The 13,545-nt window shown below is 34.2% G+C and overlaps 1 protein-coding gene across 3 annotated transcripts in view; it reads right to left on the bottom strand.

The window, feature by feature from the left end:
• The window catches only part of RSBN1L (round spermatid basic protein 1 like), a 94,527-nt gene that overhangs the window by 39,742 nt on the left and 41,240 nt on the right, over positions 1–13,545 (bottom strand). For all 3 annotated transcript variants that reach the window (XM_037836499.1, XM_037836500.1, XM_037836498.1), the window contains exons 4-5: positions 4,331–4,468; positions 3,064–3,206 (exon numbers count right to left, since the gene is read on the bottom strand). In XM_037836499.1, coding sequence (XP_037692427.1) covers positions 3,064–3,206; positions 4,331–4,468 — 281 coding nt within the window. The remainder of the gene's footprint in view (positions 1–3,063; positions 3,207–4,330; positions 4,469–13,545) is intronic.

Here is a 13,545-nt window from a genome sequence, read left to right as displayed (position 1 = left end):
CATCAAATATTTAGTAATCACATAATTTGGACTAAAGGAAACTTTAAATCACTTTCTCCTAAATCAAGTTCTATTTTTTAAAATGAACCAACACAAACACATATACATATAATCCTCTCCTTTCTCCAAGATACCTCTCACAAAAGTGACAGCTATAGGGAAAAATATACTTGGATAAAAAACTAAATTACAGATGCTGCACCCTTCATCTTCACCTGAGGTTTGGGTCTAACCTGTGGGACCACACTTCCACTCAGATCACACACCTAACATCGGATACATATCTGGAACAAGCAGGAAACTTTTTAAAATGCATTAATTAAATACTTAGAGAACACTTACTATATGCCAGGTATCGAGGCACTGGGGCTAGTGAATGAGACAGTTGTGAATAAGACAGAGAAAAACCCTACTCTCGTGGGAGCTTATATTCTAGTAAGAGGACAAAAAAATAAATAAATTTGCAAGAAAACACCTGGCAATAAGTGCTTCCCCAAAACATGTGTGATCCATTAGAGATGGAAAGGAAAACCTTAACTCCATCTTGACTGAGAAGCCACCTCCCACTGGCCCTCTCCACGGCTTACCTTCTAGAATCTATATGCAGACAGAAGCTGCTACATACTTAGCCTTACTCATTGCAGAAACCCTCTCCAATTTTGGTGTGGAAGGGGGAAAGGGTGAGAAGAACTTCTCCTGGGAGTCATTATCTCATTTTTCTTCTTCTATGGCTTCTCCAGAGACAACTTCAGGTTGCCCCCATAATTTTCTCCTCTCCTCCCAGTCTATCCTCCTATTCCTCTTCCTTAACAGTCCTCTATTTTCCCACCCTCAATCCCTACTACTTACTTCTCTTTGTGCACCCTGCATTACAATCTTATTACACATGCACATGCACTCACATGATGATAAACAGCTAACAAGTTTTCAAGCCCACAAGTTTGGACTCATTAACATCACATTCTAATGAATCAAGACATGTAAAGCACTTAGCACAGTGCCTAGCATAATGGTATTTTTGGTTTGTTAGAATATAATGTGATGTGAAATTATCACGTATATCATAGAGTATAAACCCTGAAGTCCACGGATATTCTCCATGGAGCTGGTGAATCCACTTAAATTATATGTAAAAATTTATAGATATTTGCATTTCTGGGGAAGAGGCTTTTAGATTCTAAAAATGATCAATGAATTCGAAAAAATGTTAAGAACCATGAGAAACACATCAATTTTATCATTTACTACCAATTTATAAATTAACTCATGAACGCTTCATTCATCCAATAAATATTTTATTAAGCACCAGGTACTGTGTTGGGTGTTAGAGATACGTAACTAGCAAGCCCAACATAGTCCCAACTTTCACAAAAGCTACAGTTTACTCAATGGCCTTTATGTATTTATTTATTTATTTAAATTAATACTCACTATAAACCAGTGAAACCACTTTCAGGTATCTAAAGATAAACCTATTAACTCCTCCAACTTCACTCCCTCCATTCCCATCAATATGAAACTAGTGCACACTTTTCTACACCTCTCTCTGCTCTCGTAAATATATACATACCCATGTAGGTGCTTTTTGTTTTTTTCATAAAAATAGAATCATACACATTATTCTACATTTTCCTCCTTTCAAACATCATGGACATATGTCCAGATCAAAAGACATAAATAACTCATTGATTTTAATGATTTTACCATATTCTTTAATATGAATGTACCAAAACATATTCAACCATTCCCCTGATGATGGACATTCAGATAGTTATTTTATGATTTTGCTAACACCAACAATGCTGCAATTAACTTTCTTAAACACGCAACTTTAGTGTTTTTCTTTCTTGAGATAGAAACCCAAAATCAGAGATGTTGGATCAAAGAGTATCTATATGTTAAATTTATGAGCTACTATCAGGTTACTTTCACAAAATGATTGTAGTTGTTTACCATAATACCAAGGCCTGTAATATTATTGCTCTATTAATAATTTTTGCCAGTGTAATAGATGAAATCAGTAGCTCAGTTGTTTTAATATACACTTTTCTTAACTGCCTGAGGCCTATTTTTATATTGGGCTATTTTTATTTATCTTGTCAATTTGGGGATACTGTTTGTATATGAAGGTTGTTTGATGTTAAAAATGTTTTACTCTAGTCTATCACAGTTAATAACTTTGTTGCTGATGGTCTTTTCTCTCACAGCTAGTATTGCCACTATACTTTTTGTCTTGCTTACAAAGATCTCTCCTAGTCTAGAATTTTAATAGAAATAAAAATAGAATAAAATAAAAATAATAAAAAATATTATTTTTTATTATTTTTATTTGTTTTATCTGCTATGTTTAAATCTCTCACTTCTTGTGTGAGTCAGGGGCTCTGGTTTTGTTTTCTTTCAGATGAACTGCTATTTATAGCAGCACTATTCATTAAATAAATCTTCCTTTTCTCAACTATCTCCAAACTTATGTTCCCAATATATTTAGATACATTTCCAGACTATGTCCTATTCCAATGACCTATTTAACTAGTAACATAAGCTCCTGTCACTTTACTTCTGTTTCACAGTTTTCTTTGCTATTTGCTGACTTTATTCTTCCTTCTGAACATTAAAATCATTCGATCCAGTGCTGAGAGTATGAGTCCTACTGGAACACAAAATATTTTAAAGGATTAGCATTTTTATCCAACCCAGAACACAGAAGGGCTTTCCATTTGTTTAGATCTTATATCTTCCATAAGATGTTTTAGTTTTTATTAATATTGGTTCCAAATATTTCTTGTATTATTCCTTAATTTATTCCTAAAGTTTTATAATTCGCCTCTGTTGTGAATGACATTTTTCCATTCCTAATTACAATTTATTATTTACCTATATTTCTCATGTCTTATATATATTTGATGTTTTATAAAAAATTACATCAATATGTAGCATTTTTAAATTAACATTGCAGTCATGTTCTATACGCCTTCCCTTCATTTTTTTCTCCACTGTCAACTAATACACACAAATCAATATACAAAACACACGCCCAGCAATAAAAATTTGGATCCAACATACCTTTTCCTTTTGAAAGGTGACTTTGGCATATCAGCCACAGGGATCATTTGTTCCCCTGGACGTACCCACATAATGGGACCATCATCACTATCTTTTCGACTCTCTAATTTTAGACTAGATAGTGTCCCCCATGGCAGTGTACACTGGAGACAAATAAATAGAAATCAATTATTTTCAAAATGTATCTTCAAATACACATTAGAGACTCTTGTCCCCCACAAACTCACTTTCATATATACCTGTATACTCATACATTTAATATATATATCTATAATGAATATATACCTATAAAGTCATATGCTTCCTTTCAAAAAAATTCTACTTCAAACACACCAAAATAATAATTATGCTTGGATGGTTCCCTCACCCCAGCCTTGCTATGGCATGAGTCACTGTATTGATCATCTTTATTCTTCCTTCTACAAGATATATGGATTTATTATTTATGATAAATTGGCAAAATAAATAAGGGGCCCTCATGAAAACCTATAAAAATGAACAATTAAATTGGAGTTTTAAAAATGGATACCTCTTTGATTAGTGATAATCAAAAACTAAGATCAACAACAACAAAGAAAATCAAACCAAAATCAACACTTATTTCTGTTTAATAGCTTCTTGAAGAGGGTTTTGGCCTAAACCAGAGATTTAAAACTTTAAAAGAAAAAAAAAAAAAAAAAAAAAGAATGAGGGCCACTGTCCATGGAATGGTGAGAAATGAATGTTAAATTAAACACTAAATGAACTTTAAAACCCACCCTAAATGGCTTATTTTATGAGTGAGGAAACCGAAGCTCAGAAAATTTTAATGACTTGCCCAACCCAGCAAGGTATAGCCAAGACTGAAATAGAGATGAACAATTTCCCAGGCCAGTTTTCCACAATGCCCAACTGCCATCCACTTTGTACTAAACATTTAAGTTTAATAGGCATCCCCCTTGTACTAAACATTTTAGTTTAATAGGCATCTTTAAAGTACTTCTTAAATCCTCTGATGCCAATTTACAAAGAGTTGATTGACAGATGGAACCTCATTTCTTAAAGTGGCAGTGAACAGGTCACAATCATTTTCTGGTTCACCACTTGATTTTTGTCAAAATAATTAGAACCTGAAAAGTTTTACACACACTATACAAGAATTACTTTCAGTTTCCCATTTCTTCCTTTCCTTCACGCCAATTCAAATGAAATAAAAACTTCTCAACAGCCATTATTTATACCATTTCTAGTATGAAGGTAACATCCACAATGTATTGTTTTCCCTTACTTTTAAAAATGGTGACTCTTCCAACATGTCAAGGAACTCAGGGAAGTAATCTCCCACTTCTTCATCAACTGCTCCCACCAAGCTGATCTGTCTCATTGGGCCAGCTCTGTAAGTACCGTGAGAAAATGTTCTTTTGACCTAAAGGATATAGATGTAGTTAAAAGTTACACATAAGATAATGCTTGCTATCAATGAAATTATATTGTTTCAGAATATTAGAATAATGTGAGACAAGAAAATAAAAGAAGCCTTTACTAACAGTAACAATAAGGTTAAAAAAAAAACCCACATTAATCAAGCTATTTTACCTTCTCTAGATATTCCTACACAGTGCTTATGAAAGCAAAATTCAGATAAGCAACATAATTCTAGACAACTGACTGTCTCCTTATGATACAGAAATTCATTATATGACCTATAGTCTCACTGAAATTGTATTCAAAAGTTGGCATACCTGAACTTTCCCAAAGTGATGGTTCCTATCTTTTTATCAGATTTTTCAAAAGCAGACCCTCTGAAGAAGTTACATTAACCATCACCCTAACAGTTGTTTGCATGTCTAAAAACCACCAGGGATGATCTTCCTTTCTAGATCTTACCATATTAGTTAGAATCCAGTTTATATTTCTGTGATTAACTCTGACGAAAAATACTCGGTTGAGATCAGGAGTCCTATGTTCCAAATCTACTTTTGCTATCTACTGGCTATATGACTTTCAGAAATCACTTAAACTCCTTGAGATTTAGTTTCCTTAACTGGATGTAATGTTTTACCTGAGACTGCTGAATAATTTTATATAATAATTATATAAAGCAACCTGCCATTGTCTTAGCAAACAGGTGACACTCAAATACCAGCCAAAATAAAGCAACCTTCACCTGCATACCTCAAGAGCATAGGCACCTGAATTTTCACAAGCACATTTAAATCCCAACAAAGAAACTTTTGACTCTTCATTTACTAACATTTGTAAAAAAGTTAAAAAACTTATTTTAAGAAAAATAATTTCATAAATAAACTTGAAGCTAGATCTTAATTATCTTGTAGCAACTAAATCTAGGGAGATCCTCAGTTATAAAACATAAAGTTCTGTATCCTGGGCAAACCACAATAGCTAATCTTTCACCACACTGTGGATACAGACTACAAAAGATGTTCACTATACAAGTTAAATCCTCACAATAGCAGCAGGTATAGTACTGTCATGTAACAGAGTACATAAGCCCCAATCCATATACTTCCAGAAACATGACAGTGAAAATTCTAGTGTAACAGAATAAGTTGACTAAGACATAAGAGAAATTTATCATAATCAGCAAAGCAGTATAATAATGACACATTAATCCTTAGTAAGTTTACCAGAATTCCAAGCATAAGTTTTCATGAACTATCAAAAATTCACTCCTCAGAACCACAAACCATTCTCCCAATCCCCAACTTAAAAAATTTGGGGTTTTGTGCCCCATCTTATACTCATGTTCTCATCTTTTTCAAGTCTCTCAAAGCTCCTAGCATCTCATGTACTACAGTACATGGTGGGGACGTGGACAAAAAGGTGGAGAAATAGCACATCGAGGGACGAGGTGAGTTTGTTTAGTGGGACTGCCTCCCAGGGCCAGCAGCAGCAAGACAGTCGCTGGGCAAGGGATTGAGCAGTGGCTCTCCACTCCCATGCACCCACCTTTGCAGTCAGCTGGGGAGGTGATCCTTCATGGTCATATGGTTGGGAGCTTCCCGTGAGGGATCCTGGAAGGCAGGATTTACTCTCCCTCAACAGATCCCTGGGATGTGCACCGGCAAAAAGGGGGGTTAGGAGAGGGCGCAATATGGAAGCATCAGGAGCCCTTCCTACACCCCAGAGGCTCATAGGTGCATGGCAGGCAGGGAGCAGGGCACATCTGTGCAGGAGGGTGCCCTTGAGCGGACTCCCTGCCAAACTGCAATGCCCACATTGCAGCCCCAGTGCACCCGGAGAACTGGTACACTGATTGGTTCCCTACCCAGTTCGGACAACACCCAGTGCACAGAAGAAGTTTGGGGAAGGCTGCCTTGAAGGTAAAAGGTGGTTCAAGAGTGCCACCTGCTGGTAGGATAGGAAACCTGCACTCCAGCAAGCTGTAGCTCTGCCAAATTACATGTAAATGCTCAAATAATCCTGCATTTCCCAAAATAACCTTATCAAGACAAGCAAATGCCCCGAAGCCAACAGAAAATGGTTAAGCATTTGATGAATCTACAAGATATGGACAAGCCAAAAGAACAAATTGAAAAGCCAGAAAAGACACAAAATTTAGAGAAATTAAAGTACCCACAAATCTCCAAAACAATTTCAACAAGATGGCTAAAAACATAAAGGACATCATGAAGACTCTAGAAGAGCATAAAGATGAATTTGAGAGAGTAAATTAAAAATAGCAGATCTTGTGGAAATAAAAGACACTGTGGATCAAATTAAAAATATACTAGAGACACATAACAAAGATTTGAAGAGGCAGAAGAAAGAATAGGTGAACTACAGGACAGAGCAAATGAATGGAAATGCACCAAAGAACAAATGGTGAAAAAAAGGTGAAAATTTTGAAATGGACCTCAAGGAAATGAAGGACAACATGAAGCAAACAAATGTAAGAATCAGAAGGAGAAGAGAAAAGGGCTAGGAAGAGTGTTTCAAGACATGGTTGAGGAAAACTTCCTAACCCTTCTAAACAACACAAATATGCAAATTAAAGATACCCAATGAACTCCAAATGGAACAAATTCAAATAAACCCAGTCTGAGACAAATACTGATCAGATTATTAAATGCTGAGGAGGAGAAAGTTCTGAAAGCAGCAAGAGAGAAGCAATTCACCACATATAAGGAAAACAACCTAAGACTAAGAACTGACTGCTCAGTGGGCACCACGGAGGGGAGAAGGCAGTGGTATGATATATTTAACATTCTGAAAGAGAAAAATTGCCAGCCAAGAATTCTTTATCCAGCAGAGCTCTCCTTCAAAATTGAGGGAGAGTTTAAAATTTTCACAGACAAATGCTGAGAGAATCTGTTAACAAGAGACCTGCTTTGCAAGAAATACTAAAGGGAACTCTACCAGCCAAGAAAAAAAAGAAAGGAGAGAGAGGTCTGGAAAAGGGCACAGAACTGAAGAGTATTAGTATGGGTAACTTAAAGAAAAAAAAAAAAAATAGAGAGGGGGAAAAAATAGATCTGACAACTAAAAACCAAAGGATAAGATGGCTGGTTCAAGAACTCCCTTCACAGTAATAACTTTGAATGGGAATGGATTAAACTCTCCAATTAAAAGCTACAGACTGGTAGAATGTATTAAAAACTATGACCCATAGATATGCTGTTCACAAGAGACTCATCTTAGACCCTGCGACACAAAGAGACTGAAAGTGAAAGGATGGAAAAGAATATTCCATGTAGGGTACAAGCCAAAGGAAGCAAGGGTAGCTGTACTAATATTGGACAAAACAGACTTTAAATGCAAAGATGTCATAAGAGACAAAGAAGGACACTACATGTTAATAAAAGGGACAATTCACCAAGAAGAAATAACAATTATAAATGTTTATGCACTCAATCAAGGAGCTCTAAAATACATGAAACAAACACTGGCTAAGCTGAAGGGAGCAACAGACATTTCTACAATAATAGTGGGAGACTTCAATATACCACTCTCTTCTATAGATAGAACAACTTATAGAGAACCAGTAAGGATATCTAGAACCTAAACAATATGATAAATGAATTAGACCTAACAGACATATATAGATCATTACATGCCAAAGTACCAGGATACACACTCTCCTCTAGCACCCATGCAGTGTGCTCCAGGATAGATCATATGCTAGGGCACAAAACAAGTCTTAATAAATTTAAAAAGACTGAAATTATTCAAAGCACATTCTCTGACCACAATGGAATGCAACTAGAAATCAACAACCACCAAAGGACCACATATATTCACAAATATATGGAGGTTAAACAACACACTCCTAAACCACCAGTGGGTCAAAGAAGAAACTGCAAGAGAAATAGGTAAATATCTAGAGACGAATGAAAACATGAACACAACATATCAAAACCTATGGGATGCAGCGAAGGTGGTTGCCGAGAGGGAAATTTATAGCTCTAAATGCATATATCAAAAAGCAAGAAAGAGCTAAAACCAAAGACCTAACTGAACAACTGCAGAGGCTAGTGAATGATTAGCAAACTAACCCTAAAGCATGTAGATGAAAAGAAATAACAAAGATTAAAGCAGAAATAAATGAGTTAGAGAACAAAAAAAAACAATAGAATAAAAAACCAAACATTGGTTCTTTGAGAAGATCAACAAGATTGACAGACCCTTAGCTAGACAGACAAAGGCAAACAGAGAGAAGACTTAAATAAACAGAATCAGAAATGAGAGCGAGACAATTACTATGGATACTGAAAAAATTAAGAAAACCATAAGACGATACTATGAACAACTGTATGCCACAAGCTAAACAATTTAGAGGAAATGGACAATTTCCTGGAAACACATGAACAGTCTTAGGTTCTAGATGTTTAGATGCACCAGCAGCACCACAATAAGAAAATCAGATTATTTCACATTTCTGTAATGACATCTAGTTAATATAACACATTCATTCTGTTAAACTGCTCTAAATTTGTAGCCTCAGGTTTAGATCTACAAATGACCATGAGTTTTGGGAGACCACATGGCCAAATTTCACACTGAAAAAGTGAAATCAAACAACTTACATTGTAAAACACAAACCTTCCAAGTGAATTGAATATATAATTTAACTTTTACAAGTTAAATTAGGGAGGTAATATTTTCACTTCCTACAAATAGGTACATTTTCTGCACCTCAATTTCCTTAACTTATTTAAATCAACCAATTGTCTAAGTCTTAGGTGATAATTAAAAAGACAAATGATATATTTTCTCCTACAACTCAAATACTTTACTAACCTTGATTTGACCAGATGTTCCTTTTTTAGGCTAGAATGAGTTCATTGACTGAAGAGAACATTACTGACCTAGTCATCTCATTTCATTCCAATTACACCTTTACATCAATTTTCCTCTAAATTTACAGACACTGTTTTTGTTAAAAAGCAATCTTAAACAAAATGAAACGTCTAAATTAGATTTAAACATTAAAATCTAGGCATAATAGATTGAATAAATTAGAATGAAGTTGACCCCCCACACACACACCATGTCTACTTTGGGGCTAAGAAAAAGTTGTGTCTTGATGATTAAGAGTGGTCCTATTAAAATGAAATAAGCTTCAGTGGCAGAGAGATTCCAAAAGGAGCCGAGAGGTCACTCTGGTGGGCACTCTTACGCACAATATAGACAACCCTTTTTAGGTTCTAATGAATTGGGGTAGCTGGTGGTGGATACCTTAAACTATCAAACTACAACCCAGAATCCATGAATCTTGAAGACAATTGTATAAAAATGTGGCTTACGAGGGGGGACAGTGGGATTGGGGGGGGGCCATAGGGATCACACTCCCATTTGTCTAGTTTGTGGATGGATGAGTGGAAAGGTGGGGGAAGGAAACAAACAAACAAACAAACAGACAAGGGCGCCCAGTGTTCTTTTTTACTGTAGTTGCTCCTTTTCACTTTAATTATTATTCTGGTTATTTTTGTGTGTGTGGTAATGAGGGTGTCGGGGACTGATTTTGGTAATGAATGTACAACTACGTAATGGTACTGTGAACAATCAAATGTACTATTTGTTTTGTATGACTGCGTGGTATGTGAATATATCTCAATAAAATGAATAATTTAAAAAAAAAGAGTGGTCCTATTATAATTCAACAAAAACAAATAAAAATAGATTAAATATAAAATTCACCTATACACATAATTTGCTATAACCAAAGTATAGGTCTCTCTTACTTTTAACCAAAATTTGCTAAAACTGTAAAGTAAATCCTATTTGCCCACTATTAAAAACAAAGTGAATTCTACTAGAAAATATGGCACTTAGAAAAACAGGTACTGAGCTATTATTTTTAAAATGAAACATTCTTCTAAAACATTTATTCTCCAATTATTAAGGATAATGACATAACAATCCAATACTATACAAATATTCTTAAATTTAAAGATAAATTTTAAAAACTGAATTGAGTTCATCTAAATCTTAGTTTGTAAAAGTAATTTGAATTTTAAAATATACTGTAATATTACTTTTAATTAGAGACCATTTAATAATATTTCAAACATATACTAAATCAGATGGAACCATTACAAATTACAAGAGACAATATGTTCAGATTCAAAAAGATATAACTTTTGATGAACTACATAGATGGCACTTAAGCTGTAAAAACTAAACACAAGAGTAAAATCCAAATACTTTTCACAAAAATGTAAATGCTTCTTGGTTTTGATAATACCTGTTGTAATAGATGAAACGAAATAACAAAGATTAAAGCAGAAATAAGTGAGTTAGAGAACAAAAAAGGAATAGAATAAAAAACCAAAAGTTGGTTGTTTGCAAATATCCACAATTTACCTATCACATAAAAGTAAGCCTACAATAACATCATAAGAAAATAGAGCCTCAATTCTCCCAAAATCACCTATCTAGCAATTTCAACTATGCAAACACAAGGCCCTGCGGGAGGTGGGTAAGGGTTGTAAGAATCTCTAAATGCTCAAAATATATGCTACAAAGACTATGACTCATACAAGGATTCTCTTCTCACAAATATGTTCTACACAATTCTAACTAATCTTCAAAATCACAAGAGATAAGAAATCACAAATTTAAAAGGGGGAGGAGTAAGAGGGAAGCATACCACCACTCCCCAAAGGCACCACTTATATTTATAACATCATAATGACAGACCTGAACTGAAAAGTGTTAAATTATGTTGAATTAGTTCAGTTAGAAAGGATATCTTTATTAAAAGTTTGGTATTTAAAACTATATACTCCCATTATCTAGAAAAATTAGAAAACCTTACATCCTGATGATGCTGGACATGAGATTACTAGATTTGCTTCTATTCACTTCAGTAAACATTAATGAAACTATCAGTTTTCTGATGTAGTTAAAAAATTAACCTGAAAAAATCAAAACATGTCCCTGCTTTAAAATGTCTTATATATGCTTCCTAAAAGAGAAATGTATTAAGTTATAAAGACTACCACGTATGGTTCCTCTCAAAAAGAACAATACAGTAAAAGAAGGCAATGATATATTTATATATTTGTAAAAGCTCATATTTAAAAAGTGACTTCTAGAACAGATTTAACCTTTTTAATCTAAATCTCCTCCCCACAGCCCACCACCTCAAAAAAAGTCCACCACCATCATGGCTGCATTTATATTTTTTCCCTCATATATTCTCAATGAATGTCATAAAGGGAAAGAAAAGAACATGAAGTAGGAGACATCTTATACCCACTGCCAGCAACTGTCAATAACAAACTCTCAGAAGCTTTGGTTAATAGAAAATGAACTGTTTAATTAAATTATATTTAAACTAAATCCCTATTTATTATTCCCAATTGAAAGTAATTTAAAAAACAAAGCACCTTATGACAGTGAGGTCTGCTTGCTACAAAGAAAAAAAAGTAGTCTTCCTGAAAGAAAGTATATTGCTAAAAAATAAATCTATAATACTGCTTTCCCTTATATTAGTTATAGAAACTCCTGCAATGAGGAAAGAATCAAATATAGTAATAAGTAACTAAAAATCCATGAAGAATGACCCACTTGAAACAAACCTGTTTCCCAAAATGTGTTCTCTGGTACGTCAATCCCTGAAAAGAGGATTCTATAGTTCACTAAGTTGGGAAACCCGTCCTGTTTGGGAGATTCACCATGTACACTAGCTATTAAAGTCTGAGATATTTCACAGTAAATAAATATAACTTATTGACAGCAATACACACATTATTTTGACTACAAAACCTGTTTTTCTTGTAGTTGCTTTAGTATACTATCAACATTCTAAGAAATTAAAAATTCCTCAGAATATAAAACATAATGATTCATAATAAATAGAGGATATTTTAGCTGTTTCCAGTTTGTATCAGCATTGATTTGAAGAAAATATAAAAATGGGATAATTATTTGAACCAAAAATTAAGGGAGGAAAGACAGAAGAAACTGCTGATACAATTTTTGCTGAGGTTTATTTGAAGGGTGGGGACAATCTCTTCTTTTAAAAGATGAAGGCCAGTTCATCACATTCTTACTGAGGCAATCTGAACATCCGACATAAATATCTGACATAAATTAGCGAGCCACAAGAGGGAGCCACTCCCCATCACATCTGGCATATAATTTCAAATCGAAATAACACAGGTAATAACATTTTATTTTTAAAGTATACATATTACTTCAACCAAAATAAGAATGAAAATGCTATTATCCATTTAAAGGTTATACAATTTAAAAAGCTCCCTTCTTAATTAGAGCATCTAGTACCTGCCATGATAATATTTTGTACAGTTAGGTTAATAAGTATTTGAGCCTCCAGAAGCCTTTCCAACTCTCACCAACCCACAGTGAAATGTGAAAAATTTATTGTCTATAGCTTTTATTGGGCAACTAATCATGCAGTCTTTTGAGATGGAAGTGTGTTATTATTTGTTATTGTGTGAATATGTACCTCTCCAACTGTAATCTCATAGTTTTTATTACTCCCATAAGACTTTAAGTATATTTGAGGCAGTCAATAAATATTTGATTGCCTGAAACAGCTTCTTGCAAAACAGACTTAAGTAATTGCAATTTTAAAGACTAAAGAGTCTTATTTCTGTTCTCTTTAGAGAACAAAGAATATGCTGATTCTGTGTTTGGGTGGTGCAAATTCTAGAATAGCTTTCTCTCTGCTAGGCACCACTGAGTTCATCAACAGAGGAAGTAATAGCCAGAGCTAAATCCATTAAACATTGGGCTTATATCAAATCACAGCAAAATGGCCATTTTCGCATTTGAGGAGTCAATGTTAAATCACGGATGACTAAATGCTGTTATTGGTAAATCATACTTTTTCTATTAATAACATTTGTAAATGTATATATTTTAATGGCATCAGATATATAACTGTCAACATATGTTTGAAAATTACCATTAAAATTATTAACCCACACACACAAAAAAGAAGTACTTGAAGAAGATGTGACACTACTGAACAAAATGAAAATTTAGTATAAGGCAAACGATGTTTCAAAG

This window comes from Choloepus didactylus, chromosome 5, assembly GCF_015220235.1.
Source record: "Choloepus didactylus isolate mChoDid1 chromosome 5, mChoDid1.pri, whole genome shotgun sequence".
In the NCBI taxonomy this organism is placed as follows: Eukaryota; Metazoa; Chordata; class Mammalia; order Pilosa; family Megalonychidae; genus Choloepus; species Choloepus didactylus.
The sequence above is the reverse complement of the archived record's forward strand: the minus strand, read 5'-3'. Positions and strand labels throughout refer to the sequence as shown.